Source organism: Cuculus canorus, chromosome 8 (assembly GCF_017976375.1).
Source record: "Cuculus canorus isolate bCucCan1 chromosome 8, bCucCan1.pri, whole genome shotgun sequence".
Lineage (NCBI taxonomy): Eukaryota > Metazoa > Chordata > Aves > Cuculiformes > Cuculidae > Cuculus > Cuculus canorus.
Window position 1 is genome coordinate 15296026 of NC_071408.1, and position 17023 is coordinate 15313048.

Here is a 17023-nt window from a genome sequence, read left to right on the forward strand (position 1 = left end):
TGTCACTTTTTGCTTAATCCAGTATGGCTGACTTCGAAGTTTCTTTATACATACTCCTTGCCCTTTTAAGTTGTAACAACTATGACAAGTCTTCCACACCAAACAGCAGTGGACACCTGGGGTGACAGAGGATCTGCAGTGAGAGTGAAGGCAGGAACAGTTGTCCTCAGGCCTGCAGGCCAAGGCAAGGACTCCTTCCACTCACAGCTGAGAACCAAAGGCTCTGAACAACAAGCTCTGGCAGATTTAGCTGCTCTGTTTTAAAATGTTATTTCTCCCAACAGCCAGAGGTCATGACCATTCTAGTAGAGCACAGCAATTAAAGTAGGTAGCTTTTGATACACCAGCCTGTGACCTGGAGTCTCCACCATAAGATTGTGGTGATACCTCGCAGCAGGGTAAAGCAGACAGCTAAGAGTGGTAATGTCTTAAACTGAACAGGTAACTCTGCCAGAGGCCATATATCAGAGCTCTAAGCCTCAAAATAACTTATCACCGTTATGCACTTACAGGTTAGGAGGAGGTACACCAGACTCTTCCCCAAACCTCTCAATCAAACCTGTGAAGCATACAGCCTACCAAACAATTCCTTCAGCCCAGTGTGCTGCGTGGGTGAAAGAAACTGGTTTGACCTGCCTCACTGCTCTCTCCTTGGCCCATGATCAGCACGTTTTTGAGCATGCAGCAGACTGTGACCAGGGGCAATGCCATCTTTCAACAGCCCAACAATACATGCAGGGTTTAGCGCTGATGGCTGTAAAGCTGAGAATGGTGATGCACTGAGGATTCCTGGCCGGTAACTGCTCTCAGCTTTTTGATGAAGAGAACTGGCAGGTAGAAGAGAACCTGCTATGGGAGTATGCAGCTGAAAACTACAAGGTGCCACCACTAAATGGCAATTGTCAATACGTTTCCTGGTAACAAATGCAACTTCTGAAGCCAAGCTTCAGCAGGGAAGGGAGGTATGGGCTCTTAAGGTGAGGTGCAGAACAAAAACTTAGGACCACAGAGTGAAAAATAAAATTATATGCCTTGTCAACAGAGGGCACATACACTGAAAGAAGGTAGGGAGGACACGGAGGTATCACAGTAGCATGCACAGGTAACAGCATAATTCTGTTGGCTTCAGCTGAATCACCTTATTTACCCTATGAAAGAGAAAAATCAGGCTCTGCCTTTCATTTATGCTTTAACTACAATTAAACTTCTTGGTTATATTGATGATTTTCAGCTTCATGACACTTAGGCCCAGGAATTCCATATATGAACAAATTATGCTGAAATGGAGGGGGTCTGCTAAGACAGGGTGGTAAAGAGAAGATAGCCCAACATAAGTTAGTTGCAGTCTGCAGTAATCCATCTTCAGACAAGTTGTATACACCTGTTCCGTACCCCTCTTCTTCTGTAACTGACTTTCAGGGTGGCACTTCAGGTATGGTAAAAATTTGTTGTCAGATGACCGCTTGTAACTCTCACTAAAATGTTGTGAGAGGGATGTGACCATGAATAGAAAAACTACACGGTACCCTTTCCTAAGTATGCCTGTAATTTCAGAACCGTGCTTTCTCAGAGCTAGCCTACCTCTGCCAAGAGTGATGCCTTTATCACGTTTGCTGTACTGAAAAGTGAGGCATATGTGAGACTGGAAAATAATTCTAGAGCATTTGAAAATTATTTCAGTTCTGGTTTTGAACCTACACAGGATGTAACTAACCTTTCTGTCTGAATTTACCAATTGTAGTGAGAACAGTCTTAATGAATGTTTAAAGCCTGATCAGTTCATGAAAGAAATTATATAACACGGTGTTGTAGAAGCAGTGGATTGAACTCAGTAACCTAAAAATGCTTAGGTTTATTTCCATCTTAGGAAGTTCTACCTGTCAGCAGCAGGAGATATTCCCAAAAAATCAATTATACATGTAAGCAAAAATATCATCAAGATGAAAGACCGTGTGAAAGAGCAAGCACAATTCTCCTTTCAGAACACTGTGAATCAAGAGTAACTCCACTGAAGCCAATGAGTTACGCTGGTGTGAGTGAGAAAAGAACCAGCTCCATTGTCTGAAAATTGCTCAGGCCACCCATGGAATCCAATCACAGTAACTGCAGGCAGCTAAATATTGCAGCATTTAATTCAGAAAGCCCAAGACTGAAAAGAGGAGACTGAAAAGAAAGGATTTGAACTTGGATCTGAAAGGATCTGAAATAGCAGGAAAATGGTGAAAGGAAAAAAAATATTTCAGTTATAAAAAAAACCTTCCCTCCCCCCAAAAATTGCATAGAGAAGAGTGAATCTGCGTGCTTCAGGTTTTTGTTAAACACCCTGCATGTACCCAGTTAACAGTTGCTGAGATGTGTGCTTCTCTGAAGCATTCTCTTCATTTTCCAAACAGCAAACACACTTTGTGTGTTGATCCATATACGTACTTATAAGTATATATTATAGCTACCCAGACTGAGTGGTCACGGTAACACATCCTGTCACATTTTTATATAGCACTGTAGGAAACACTACTGTCACTTTCCCCTGCTTTTTTTTACTTCCTCTAAACAACACCCCCCACCCCCCACCCCCCATCCTCCCCCGGCTTCATCTTGGATCAGTCAGTTTAGCTCTCCTAGCTCCTGACACTCCCCATCTGAAACAGCATTTCTACCAGTAGTACTTACTCTCTGTAATGCAACAAAGGCAGGTTTCCAGAAAGCTGTCTGGTCATTAACCTCTTCCTGTATCTCAGCCTCTCTTCTTCAGTTTTCTTCCAGTTTTTCATGTCGTTTTTACTCCATTTCTCTCTCATAACATGCTGTCTCACTCCTCTAGTTACACTTTACCAGCAGCATTACCTTCTCTGTTGGTGTTATTGTCCTGATTATGACCACCCAGAAGCTACTGAGGACCTGTAAAACAGCACATTGTGAGTTTACTGTGCTGCATTACAAACCACTACAATGATGCACCATGTCAGCATTATGACAAAACATCAAACCACATTAAGACAGATGTGCTGAATATGATCCACAGAACTCGCAAGAACACCATCTACTTTTTTTTTTCCAGGTCATTCTGTCTCCTCTTTTTCTTAGCACCTTTTCCTTTTCTGTCACTTAGCCTTCCTCCTCCCCACAGTCATCCTCCTCTGGCTCCTTTCATTGTCCCCCTCACATTCCTCCATGCATTTTCTTTCCTCCACGTGCTGGCACACAGGACTATAACAGAGCGTTATAGTCTGCAGCTTTGTTAAATGTGTCCTTGAGTCTAGTAAACAAAGCTGCACCTGGGTGCATCTTCAGGCTCAGCAAACTGAGGGTCTAGAAAGCATTCCATTCCCAAAAGCTTAACCCAGAGAGCTTTGAGATTAACACGACTTCTCAGTTCCCTAATCTCTGAGCTGGAGCACACCAGAAACAGCAGGAGGAAGCCTGAAATAATACCAGACTCTTTTCTTCACTTGCACATATTTTCTTTTGCTTTGTATGAGTCAAGGCTCTTAGCAACAAGAGCACTGCAGAATGGGGTAGTGACTAGAATTTGATGATGTCACAACAGCAGAAAATAAAAGTACTTTGTAATGGCATACAACTGAAAAGCATGAAATTGGTGCCAAGTAGTGCTAAAATCAAACAAATTATTTCCCAACAATTCAACAAGCAAAGGGTCAGAAAGCAATACTTTGTAAAATATACAGACTGTTAATTAAAATTAGCATAATTTGGGTAGGGATTCAGGTGTTTGCTGATAATAAGCATTTTGTTTTACATGACAGCATCGGATTTTCAGGAGCAGCATATCAGGTAAAAAGACCAAGTGCCCACTTGGGACAGCCTCACTCATCTGTATGCTAAAGATAGCTTCTAAGCCTTGCTTAGATCAGTCTAAACTTTGGCACATACCACAGCAGCTGCACAGCATTTAGCTATGCCTCTCTCAGCACGCACCATAGTGCAGCAAGAGTGGTTTATTAAGATATCTTAATGGCAGATATATTCACCTGAAAAGGTTAAGTAATTTCTTCAGACAAGGTAGTTTCCTCTGAGTGTCAATTTTTGAGATTTTGCAGAATTGGTCTATCACTTTAGTGATTTTTCCATCCTCTGTTGATTTCTGAAAGCCTCAAGGAAACAAGGAAGGAAAATGATTTAGCAGCACAAGGAAGCAATGAAACCAGGTGCATATTCACATTATATATGTCTAAATGCTGTGGGACTCCATCAAAAAATGCTGAATAAGAAAACAAGTAATTGTTTTTCACATAGTTCTCTAAATAAAGTATCAATAATACTTGTAATAATTATATACTTTTCAGAGAACGTGACTTTTAAATTGTTATGCCTTAAATATTACAGCTTTTTAATTTCATATTTTGGGGTAGATGTTACAGTACATTACTACAAAAGGAAATACACTTTATGTCCTGATTTTGACAAGTTAGGAGCCCCAGAATATAGTATTCATTTGTATTTTATTGCTAATAATGTCTTTTAGCAAAGACTCTGCTTCTAGCAGTATAATGTGTTAATATTGTAATTATATATTTGCAAATTCTGTATTAGCACAGTTCTAGCTTCTTACCTAGAATTTTAATTCTTAGCTTCCATTGATCTCAGCAGGCATAGTGACCTCGCCCCTCTCTAAAGCTTTGATGTGCATGTTATTTCACACAGGCAAATTTCTGTGCCTCTGTGCAATACGAAGGAAACCATGCTGTGTGCTGTAACTTCCAAACCTAAGACCTAAGACAGCAGTTCTGGTAAGAAAGATATAAAAAGAGAAGAGAAGAGACAGTACATTTAAATACATCAGTGCTAAAACATAGAACTAAAGCTTTCCTTCCAGATCAAGAGAGGAATTTTTTAGGTTTCCACTTCCAATAAGGCTATTCAACACCATATATATTTTTGTTGATGAGCAACACTCATTCTGATTGACATACTCAAGTATCTACAAACATCAGGGAAAAAATATAAACCCCAATGACAATTAAAGAAAAATACAAAAGCAATCCTATTTGTATATGTGATTTATATAAAAAAATGTTAAGGTGGAAGAGTTTCACCATAAAAATGTATCATGCAAACAATATAAATAACTTTGAACAGTCTCTGTGAATTGCATCAAATGTATTGTATAATTGCAGGAAAATTACATTGTAGACTAATTACATCATCTTGGTTTGTTAAGGTGGGTTTTTTCCCAGAGTTGCACGTTTACCTTTATTTTGTTGTACACACACCATTTTGCAGTAATAATTGTACTGTGACTGCTTAAAGAACTAACATTTCAGCACCTGTTCATTTGATTTGCCCAACAATGGATATTATACATCAGGACTTCCTCTGGTGATGTCCTTTCCTAGGTGGAAATTATGTTCCCCTGGAAACAGAAATATCCCAACTGAAAGTGGACACTTTCATTTAGAATATCTTGGTCAACAGTACCTGCGCATAGGCCCACCAAGATGTTCTAGTCCAATGCCACATTCTGCAGTGCACAAGTCAGATGTGTTCTGGACATACAGTACTCAAGGCATATGCACTGAGTATTGGACCTGACACCTCTGACTCACTGGATGTGCCAGACCTACCATGCAGCAAGTCTGTGACATTCAGAATTCTGCAAATTTGATGCTCGCATATACAGGCCATCTGGGCACTGAACAAACCTTTATATGCCAAGTTATCCTGCAGAAAAATACACGAAGCTAGGTGCTGGAACAGATAATAATTACACAAGGTGCACAGCATTTTTTCTTCCAAAAAAATACGTATTTCAATAAATCTCCTTAAAACAGGGACAGTCTTTTCATCTGCCTTTTACATAGTGCCTGTCCCAAAGGATTCCTGCATGTGATAATTATAAAAAAAACAATTGATATGAAAACACAGTAATTCATCCCCCATCACCACTGTGGAAATCACAGGAATCAAGACTTCTTGTGATCCGATTGTTAACTACAAAAAAAAACAACAAAGGGAGAAGGTAGCAAGTCCAGGGCAGTAACTCTTCAGTTTCACTTACAACAAACTGTTCTTTGTTTGTGTCAAGTACAGTACTCTTTAAAGGTACAAACAAATAGTTTCTCAATTAGACTTTAAAAAACATAATAATGATTGAGGCTTATGCAAGCTCTTGGCTTGACTATTACCACTTAAGAATTGCTTGTATTTACAATTATACTAGTTTTCAAACACAAAGGTACAATCAAAAAGAAAAAATAGTTTGTCTTCAAAGTATTCTGGAAATAATATGAAATAATTTGTAAGATCCCTAATTGGAAATTATTTCTATGATTTATTTGTCTTTGGCCAGCGTCAGTAAATCGGAAGCTGCCATGAAAACTCATGAGTGATTCCACATGCATAAGGCTTTTTTCTTCTCAGTAATATATTAATCATCAGTCAGCAAAATAATTAATACCATAACTTAACTCTAAGCAGTCGTCTCATTATCACTACTTAATTCACAACAACAAGAATCTACCAGCTCTCGACACCTTACCAATGCATTAAATTCATAGTAACTAATGCAAATAGTGTCTAATTCCTAATACTCATTTAAGCGGTAATATAGACAAGGACATCCTCTTCTTGTACTGTTAAGCATAGAGAGGACAGTGTTATGCATCACCTGTCATTGATGAAAAAAGTGTAAGTGAGGAACATCTGTTTTAAAAGTTTTATCATTACATTATTAAAGACATAAAATGTAGTGCAGAAGGTGAGTTACATTGGCTTAACTGGACTTTCAACTGGGACAGCTTTTTGATGACATGTTTCACTGTGCTTGACTTCTTACATATTTTTATCTAAACAGATAGAAGCAATAGAGGGAATTTCAGATTTGAAAAATCTAATATTTTGTCTTGAACTATACAAAAACATATAGAAATTAAAATGCTGAGATAACTTGACCAGCCCTTGCAAACTCTACAAAGAATTCAATTTATCTCCATTGAGAGCTAATGGAGTCATTACATTCAATTGACTTTTAACGGGATTTGGACAAATCCCCAAATCTACAGCCATACTTGGCAGCATCCACAAAACAATCGTCAATAAATGACATATTTTTAAATACAACTGTTTAAAAGAAAAGACAGAAGGAAAATGGGACAAAATGAAAGACAGTGTAGAGCAAAGCCAGAACACATCATCTCTACTAATAACGCCAGTTCTATCCAGCTCCAGCATGTCATTAACTCTATGCTAGACCTTTAGAAACCTGAAGAGCTCAGAAAACTATACTCATTTTCAACCCAGGAACGTGTCTTTACAGAGGAGGGCTATCGGTTCTGATGCATTTTATATGCCTATAAGAGGAGGATGGAGAAGGACCTGAGGGAATGGCAGGAAGATGTGCCAGGGGAGGTTTAGGTTAGATATTAGGAAAAGGTTCTTCACCCAGAGGGTGGTCGAACACTGGAACAGGCTACCCAGGGAAGCAGGAATGGCACCAAGCCTGACAATGTTCAAGAAGCATTGGGACAGCACCCTCAGACACGTCGTGAATGTTTGGTTTATCCTTTGCAGGAACAGGAGTTGGACTCTGATCCTTGTGGGTCCTTTCCAACTCAGGACATTCTATGATTCTATAAGAAAGCATAGAAGGGTGAGCAGTCTTTTTCTCAAGCCTAACAACACTGAGGGGCGAGTACTAGAGTTCAGATGATGACCTGTGACGACGGCAGCAATCCCCCAACTACTTTACTTTCAGTCCGAGAGAGAAAGATGTATGTGGTAATACAAGCTGATAGATGAGACCAGGCTATTTCTCTGCACAAGCAATGGCCAGTTTTCTGATGGCAGGAATCCAGGAAAGGCTAAACAAGTCTGCATTTCTCCTCATACTCCCTACAGATCCATGGGAAATTCAGGAAAAGCCCAGTCAAAAAGCAGCAGTGAGTATGCAGAGAACCCTACATCCTATCCCCCCAAATATCCTGCAGATTTCATTTAACATTATAAACAGATTTGAAGATCTCTTTCCAGGAAGGCAATATCAGGCTTCAAGCCTATTTCTAGAAGTATTTTTAGAAAAGGCCTTATTTTTACAGGCTGAGTGGCCAGTGACCTCCAGGACATTCCATACTTTTAAGATGTGAAACACCAGTCTCTTTCTCCTGGCTTTTTGAATAGATAGAAAACATTAGTTTACATTAGGTTACAGGGACTGCTCCCTGAATGTGCTATCCAGTAATTGCCACAAGTTGCAATATGTAATTTTGGTGCTGTCCACTACAAACATTCCTGCTTCATAAAATCACACTCAGAACGCGCCTAAATGGTTACCAAACCGTGTTTCACCAAAGCTACCCACAGCGGCTCTCTAGCCACACAGTCACATATTGCAGGTTAAAGAAACATCTGCTGGCAGTCTGCTAGAGGAAAACATTTTCCCTACCCATTGCTCCTTTGATTCTTAATCCATACATGATATTTACACCCAGACAAATTTCTAAAAACAACCTCCTCCCTTCCAAAGACTATATACAGAGAACTTAGCATTGACAGAAAGAGGGAAATATTTAAATAGTGGGAGGAAAGGATGCCTTATTTATTGAGTTGGTGTAAACTCACAACCTGTTGTCGGTCACCGAGGGTGGATAGACACCACAGCAAACCACTGGGAACTGAAGTCTAAAGAATAGCAAATGTGAATGGGAGAAATAACTCAACATTAATAGAGAATAAATCTCATTATTTGGGGAATTTGGTTCCATCTTTTTGGCTATTTAGGACAAGTAGTGTTTTAAGTGCTTGCAAATGCTATATCTTTGTATCTAAACAAATTAAAGTAATCTTAAATATATATGAGAAGCATCATTATACCGGGAAGCACAGCACTAACTGTGACATTAGCATAAATACTACAGATGTTATTGATTACAAATACAAATCAAGACTTCTAAGATTACAGTCCCATAATTGTAATAACTCACAAGAAAGTAAAACTGCACTTAGCCCAAAGTAATTGAAAGTAACTACTGCTAAAAGGAACAAATTTTGCCACAGACTGGCTCTTACAACATCCTAATTCTATCATCAAGTGAGATCAGACAGTAGCTTATACATTTATCAGCTGTTGGCTCTGTTTTGTCCCCAGTTGATTCTCAATGGTCTAGTGCACTATTTAATTAAAAATCCCTTTCCTTCCCAACAGCAGAACATTTTGCAACACTTATGATGTTGTTACTGTTCTAGAGTCTTCCAGATAGAGCTTGTATTTCTATCATTAAAGAAGAATTATTAGAAACCCAGTCAAAAATCTTCAGGTCTTCTCTAATCAAAGAGCATAATATCACTGCTCTTTATGTTTCTAAAAACACCATAAGCACAAAAAAAAGAAATAGTGTTTTCTGCAGAAATTCATGTTTACTTATATATCCTGTTTTTCAAATCACTTTTCTTACGGAATTGTCATGCAGAAACTAAGAATAATATTTAGATACATCCAATACATGACTAAGGTTTAACATGACAAATGGTTCCACATTACAATTTTTCCAATAGCAAAGCCTGACTAAATGGTTCCTGCCATTTTCCTCGCACAAGTCCTCCTACCATTTTGATAGTTTACCCCTTGGCTGTGCTGATGCAACTGTTTGTGGAGCCAAACACAAACTCTAAGCCAAAACAAGTAAAATTACCTCATTTAAGGAAACAACAGGACAATCACTCTTGTTCATAGGTCTAATTTTAGAATTCCTAATTAGAAGAAGAAAAAAAATCAAAATGCCAGTTAAGAAGTCATACGTATGAGGTGTATTGCAGTTGCAGGCAAAGACTTCCTTAAAAGTCAGATCACTTAAAAGTGAAGTGTCAGAAAGTGAGTGACCATCAGATGGCCAAAGCTGCCTACGTTTCACTTAAGGGGAAAAAAACCCATTTGTTTATATTCCAATTGCAGCCTTTCCTATTGGACAAAAAAAAAATAAACTGAAAATACAAAGAAAGTACTCACCAGTGTAACTTTCAAAGGAGACACTAACCAGATATAGCAGTAAGCTTCCACAGCCTATTCACATAGAAAAGGATGGCAGGAGGTTTTTCTTCAGAACGCTGTCTCACAAGTGGTAAATGGAAAAAGTACTATTCCATTTTATAAAACTCTTTTTTTCCTATTCAAGAGCATCAGAGTTTTCTTTTGGACCACAATGATCAATTACTTAGAATGAGTGTGGTTTGCTTCTCCTTCAGTACTGAAGTTCAAAGCTATATTCCTGCATCAGTCACAGAGGTACCAGAGAGGTAATTACTGCCCTTGCACCACTTTCTGTCAATATATTTTTCAGGACAAGCACACTGCTTCCTCCCAAACAAACAGATTACATATTCACTTGCAGTATTATTAATTTTACAAGCTGGAAGATAGTATCCAGCACTAGCCATTGCCTTTTCTACCTCGCAGAAGTCCTGTACTTCATCTGTTGCACACTATTTAGCTGAAGTGACCACAATATATTACACTCTGGGAGAGTTACTGCTTTTTCACATTACCTTTCACATACATGTCTGATGCTGAGACAAATCATTCTCAAGGTATTTGACATATGGGAATCAATAACCAAGCATGTGGCAGAGCTGAATGAGCACAAAGCAACCTGCTTGCCCCATGACTTTTGCACTTCTTAGACTCAAGTCTCCCTGTTCCAGAACATTGTCTGTATCAAGTGAGCAGGGAGTTGCCATGATGAAAAAAACACAATTACATCTATGTCCCACTGAGAAAATACATAATTAGCTGTGTTATACTGCAAGTGGGATCTTCGCCGGAATTTATGAGGCAAACACACTGGTTAGCTTTTTGGACTCCTTGAAAGTCAGGATGCTTTGTCCAAGGAACCACCAAATCCTCAGTTTTCTAGTCCAAAGAACAGATATTTTTCCCTGTATGTTTTTTACTTGTTTTTAAACAACCTGCCCAGCAAAAATCTCCACTTTTCCAGCTTTACTGGTTTTAGGTCATGAAATTCACTAAAGAGCCTTACAGAAGAATTCTATCTAAGAAGGGGAAGTGCATACCTACAGAAGAAAGAACATGAAAAGGAGAAGCTAAGCTGAAGCTTTTTATATCGCTCTATCCTGCTGAGATTCTAGGACTGTTTCTCTGAAAAAAATGCCTAATAAAATACAGTTCTTAGCAACTTTTATGGTAGGAAAAATAAGAGCAAAGGGAATACATAAAAAAGCCTTGGGAAAAAAAAACCTTAAATAAAAAAACTGCTATCTACACCCCCTGTGGCAACCTGGGATAACTTCTATATCAATGACATTATTTTCACTGAAGAAGGTACAAGAGGGGAAAGATCAACACAGACATTTAAATTGGTATTTAAATTGCTTACAGAACTTACTGTCTTGTTTTAGCGTAGTAGTTTATTTTCTGAAAAGGGACTGTGGTGCTTTCTTCGTCTTTCTTCTGTAATTTAGAGCCTTGCCTATTGTCCTGTTGTCCCTAATTATTAGCTTTATGGAGCTAATCAAGTGGAAAGCAAAATGAATTTTTTAAATTCATGCATCACCTACAAAACTATTAATTAAAACCTTGTTGTTTCCAAATGCCAACAATGACTAAGCAATGAGATATTTTTTGTGAGGTTATTCATTTGGGTGGAAGACCTTACCATGGTAACATGTTTTTTAATAGTCTCTGCTTAAAACAATGGCAAAATTATATGTTGCACTCATGTAAAGAAACCCAAAATATAATCTGTAGAGCTGTGAGACATGAGTCAGAAAGATTCACTTTACTTCAGATCCTAAGATGGCAAAGAGTAGCTAGGAAGTCTATATTTTACTTGCTAATTATGCAATAGCCACTGGAATGAACAACTCACACAAGTTTTTGTTAAAAATGAGAAAGAAACGTTCAGGTTTCCCAAGTCTGGTAGAGATACAGAAAGTCAGAAAGTCCAACTTGTTCAGAATTAACAAAAGGAAAAAAACCAGCCAGAAATGCAATGTGTTTGATGTATGGTGTTTGTGCCCTTGAGGTACACGTGCATGGCTGTCACGTTTCATGCGCTTGGCAAGTCACCCCCTAAAGCAATAGTGTCAAACCTCTCCAAAAAGTTCTAGGGCTCATCGATCCTGGCTTGCAGGCCAAGAGGAGGCCCTTGTAGGCACAATGATGAATAAGCTCTACTGTTTCCTAATCATAAAATCTAACATCTTACTCTTTTTAGCAAGCGCGCATCTCGCGTGAGGTGAGTCCAGCGGCTGAATCATCACAACCTCCACAACAAAGGACAGATGCTGACAGAGATGAAAAGAGTGCTGATCTGTTGTTCCACACTTCTTACTGAAACAAAAAGCTGGAGTATGAGAATGAATAAACACAGGAATCACGAGAGGCAGCGAAATATTAGCATTCTTTGTGTCATGCATTATTGTAGAATCATAGAATCACCAGGTTGGAAAAGACCGCTTGGATCATTGAGTCCAATCATTCCTATATGCCACTAAATCACATTCCCGAGCACCTCCTCTACCTGTCTTTTAAATACCTCCAGGGACAGTGACTCCACCCCCTCCCTGGGCAGCCTCTGCCAGTGCCCGATGACCCTTTTGGTGAAACATTTTTTCCAGATATCCAGCCTGACCCTCCCCTGATGCAGTTTGAGGCCATTCCCCCTTGTCCTGTCCCCTGTCACTTGGGAGAAGAGCCCAGCTCCCTCCTCTCCACAACCTCCTTTCAGGTAGTTGTAGAGAGCAATAAGGTCTCCCCTCAGCCTCCTCTTCTCCAGGCTAAACAACCCCAGCTCTCTCAGCTGCTTTTTGTAAGACTTGTTCTCCAGCCTCTTCACCAGCTTTGTTGCTCTTCTCTGGACACACATTGTTCTTGGAGCGAGGGGCCCAGAAATGAACACTGGATTCGAGGTGCCGTCCCACCAGTGCCGAGTACAGGGGCAGAATCACCCCCTGGCCCTGCTGGCCACACCGTTTCTGCTACAAGCCAAGATGCCATTGGCTTCCTGCCCCCTTGGGCACACACTGGCTCATGTTCAGTCACTGTCAACCAACGCCTCCAGGTCCTTCTCCTCCAGGTAGCTTTCCACCTTTGTGAAATATAGCTTTCTAGGTTATGTGAAACCCCAGTTCCCTGCGCACATACCTGGACACCGGTTATCGCCGAGCATCCTTACAGGCTCCTGCGTCGGTGGAGCCTGCTCCTTCGCTTCGCGTTTCTCCGTTCACAAGGGACGCGCTCACCGGCGGGAGCCCCGTTTCTGCCCTTCCTCCCGGACAAATGACAGCTCCCGTCACACGCGTTACCGCCTTTGCGCGCGTAGCAAGCGTCTCACGTTTTATCAACGCGATCGAGCACCGCACGCCCGAAGGCAGCGTCCCTCGCAGCCCCGCTCTCCCACAGCCCTCGTGCCGCGGCGCTGCGGCACGGACCGAGTTGCGGGGAAGGTTGAGCCACGCCGGCTGCCGTACGCGGGGCGGCGGGACGGCTCTGGCCGCGCTATGGAGCCCCTGCTGCCTGTGGCCTTTTTCCTCCTCCTTCCCTTACTGCTCGTCCCCTTCGCGCTCTTGGCAAGCAGGCGCCGTGGCCGGCGGACGCCTCCCCTCAAACTCCTGGTGGTGGCCGGCTCCGGTGAGTAGGGGCTGCCGCCTCAGCCGGAACGGTTCGCGCCGCTGAGCACCCCCGGCAGGGTCCGAGAACTACGACTCCCGGCATGCATCGCGGCGCGAACTCAGTGCGGGTCTTGGCTGTGTGCCTTGGTGCATGCTGGGAGTTGTAGTCGCGGGTGCAGGCGCACCGAGCTAAGGGGAGGCCCGCCCGCGGGTGGCCGCGTCCCGGGAGCCGCAGCCTGAGCGCTGCGGGTGCCTCCGGGGCCGCCACCTGCCTCGGGGTTTCTTAGTTCTTAGTTTGAGTAATTGAACTGCTAAACAGCGCGGCTAAAAGGTCGTAGCGAAGTGGGTGCTGGTCTCCTCAACCAAGTAACAAGTGATAGGACGAGAGGAAACGCCTTGGTTTGTGCCAGGGGAGGTTCAGATTGGATATTAAGAGAAAAATTCTTTACTGAAAGAGTGGTGAAGCATTGGAACAGATGCCCAAGGAAGCGGTGGGGTCACCATCCTTCGAGGTGTCCAAAAAAACGCGTAGCTATGGCACTTCACAGCATGGTTCAGTAGGCACAGTGGTGTTGGGCCAATGGCTGCACTTGGTGGTCTCAGAGGGCTTTTCACCCTTAACGGTTCTATGATTCTATTTTATGGTTGTTAAGGTCCATCTTTATTTGGGGCATTTCCGTCAGTGATTTAGCTTGAGAGTTTGGTTTCTGAACGTTTCCCTCAGATGGCACCTGCGTTTTGCTGAAGCCCTTAAAGACTATATTGACTAACTCTGGTGCTGGACAGCCCTGTGCCGCTGCCTGGTCTTCTGACAAAAAATGTTGATGGTGATTAAGGGCAAGGCTTTCCCAAGACAGGCACAACCCTCACAAACGGGACACGTTGCCATGATTTTACCTGAACCACGTTTCTGTGGTACGCTTATAGGAGTCTCATGTGGGTCTGTCCGAGGCAGCATCGCTGCCTGTGTCTGTCACCCCACACTCTAAACACACACACACATCTGCTGCTCCTTATGACCTCCCCAAAGTTGCAGGGCAATTAATTTGTCCCAAAAAGTTATTCTACCTTGAAAATTTGCAGTTGATGAGTCCAGGCAAGCTTTGACATCATCACCTCCATGTGCCAATGTCTTTTCCCACTGACTAAGTAATAATCCCAGGATTGCTACTGGCAGTTTGTAATTTTTCAGGTTATCTTGACTTCCAATTGGGGGTGGAAATGTGCTTGCTTTCTTTCGGTCCTTTGGAATCCAGTTTGTGCACATTAAAAAAGTACATCCACCCTGCATAAGTTAACTTACTAAATTAATTCATAAGTCAGTCAAGATGGATATAATGTTCAAAGTTATTCTTTGAGACTTTTTTGAAGAAGGAATCTCCTACTCTTTGGTGAATAGTCAGATGATTGCATTAAAATTTGTGAAAGCTTCAACAAACCATTGCTTGTGAGACAACCCCGCCAAAAATGGTTGAGAAATACTGCATGAAATTCTATGGAACGCTGGCAAACTCTCATGTCTAATGCAGCAGCTTAGCTTTCATTGCTTGTCAGTTGTTTGCCAGTTAAGAGTGCTTGACAGCAAAGGTCTCCTAGGAGGCTAATGACACTGGCCAGCTGGAGGTAGCAGGAATACTATTTTGGTCTGCAACTTCCAATAAATCGTTATGCACATACTTACGGTTGCAGTTTGATGTGAAGCCAATCCAGCCCAACAGATAACACGTGAGCTGGCTCTACTTTTCCTGTACACACAATCATTCTTCTCCTCTCTTCCACTGTTACAGGTATTCGTGTAACTCTAGTTCAGGGAACTCAAATGAAAAAAAAATTAACCTTGCTCCCAAAAGCCTTACTAAGCACACCCTCCTCTTCTTTCCAGTTTACTGCCAGTTTAGCTACCTGAACACAGCAACCTTGCAGTTAGAAGGTTGTCAACTCCTGTTCCGAGGCAGTGGTTAAAGCGCTTGGCTGGAGTTGGACTGCTGCTCTGTCAGCACTCAGAAAGACTGAGATAGCTGCAGAGTGGAGTTGCTGCCAGCTTGATTTCAGCATTATGAGCTGGGATAGAGCAGCCTCTGCTCTTCCAGGTCATAGGACTGGAAGAGGTAGGGAGTACCAGTCAGGAGGTACCCTGACTGGTAGGGTCAGTGGGAGTTATGGCACAGCTCTGAGCTGGATCCCACCCTGCTTTGTGAGGTATAGTGTAACTCTTTGCCCAGTTGTTTTGTACTGTGTACATTAAACACAGATGTTGTACTTCAGGGTGATCCTGGTTCAATCCCATTTAACTGAAAAGCTTTCATTAACATAGCTCCTGTGGGAGCTAAATTGTCTTCATGTTACTTAAAACAATTTCAACCATCCTTTAATTGAATCCTCTACTCTCACAAGACTATCACTGATAATAATAGTATTAAGTTTTAAAAGGTGTGACTGATTCAGCTGAAGAAACTGAAAGTTACAGAATTTTTCGTATATTAACTGCAGTTTATTTTGTTTTTACAGGTGGGCACACAACAGAAATCCTGAGGTTACTTAGTTGTTTGTCAGAGTCGTACTCTCCTAAACATTATATTTTAGCAGACTCAGATAACATGAGCGAAGTTAAAATACGTTCTTTTGAACAAAAAAAGGTCTGAAACATTCTCCGGTTCACAGGTAACTTGTTAAATATGCTCTTGTAAGATAAAATTATCTTAGCGTGACATTCTGTTTCAAGGCAATTTGGAAGTGATTCTTTAAAAGTGTATTTTTAAGATCAGCAGGTGCTTTTGATTTGTAAGTATTGGTAATCACTTGCACTAAAGTTCATGTAAAGGTGCCATTCTGTGCGTACTGTTTCTTATGCTTCTAAAAGTGAACTAAATACACACTATTGATTAATGCTGTACTAGAGAGACACTGAAAATGCAAAGTAAATGTTCATAAAAATAGCAAATGCCATTCTGCTACAGTTTTCACTACTACCTTCCCTACTTTCTCTTAAAATGGTCTTTATCTCCTGTTAACATATTAATCCATTTAAAGCAATGAGGGAAGGTAATTGTCGTGAAAGTGACTATACGAAGAAGGCTCTCTCTTGTTCAGGAAAAGCATGCTAAAATAAATCTAATTTAATTTTGTAAAACAACTAGCCATCAAAGTGTTATTTGTAGCTATGAAACCATTGTGGTAGAAATATGGTGGGGTTTTTTTCTTTTGTTTTTAGTCTGACATTTCCCTTAGTAACATAATTTTTTTTTAAGACATTTTTAATATAATTTCTTTATCTGAGAAAATTTTAATTCTAATTGTATTATTTTTGTGTTTACAGACTATGTTTTCATTGGATTTAAAAGTGAGCATTAGTTACATAGGTTTAAAAAGTATGCAATACCTCTTAATGTCAGATAATTTTCTGGTTGATGATTTGAGCAAATGCTGATCTCAAAAAAAATCACGA

At 40.9% G+C, this 17023-nt stretch overlaps 2 protein-coding genes across 10 annotated transcripts in view; one reads left to right on the forward strand and one right to left on the reverse strand.

The window, feature by feature from the left end:
• The window catches only part of TLCD4 (TLC domain containing 4), a 37944-nt gene extending 24695 nt beyond the window's left edge, over positions 1–13249 (reverse strand). For 3 of the 9 annotated variants that reach the window (XM_054073759.1, XM_054073758.1, XM_054073762.1), the window contains exons 1-5: positions 13112–13249; positions 12174–12298; positions 4571–4745; positions 3990–4110; positions 2671–2898 (exon numbers count right to left, since the gene is read on the reverse strand). The gene's annotated coding sequence lies outside the window, so the exon portion shown is untranslated. Of the gene's footprint in view, positions 1–2670; positions 2899–3989; positions 4111–4570; positions 4746–12173; positions 12312–13111 lie in introns of all 9 variants that reach the window. The other 6 variants (XM_054073763.1, XM_054073761.1, XM_054073764.1 and 3 more) reach the window with 6 other exon arrangements.
• Positions 13250–13467: 218 nt separating this feature from the next.
• Positions 13468–17023, forward strand: part of ALG14 (ALG14 UDP-N-acetylglucosaminyltransferase subunit) — a 29205-nt gene continuing 25649 nt past the window's right edge. The window contains 3 exon segments of the mRNA XM_054073771.1: positions 13468–13597; positions 16087–16208; positions 16210–16239. Of these exon segments, the coding sequence (XP_053929746.1) occupies positions 13468–13597; positions 16087–16208; positions 16210–16239 (282 nt within the window).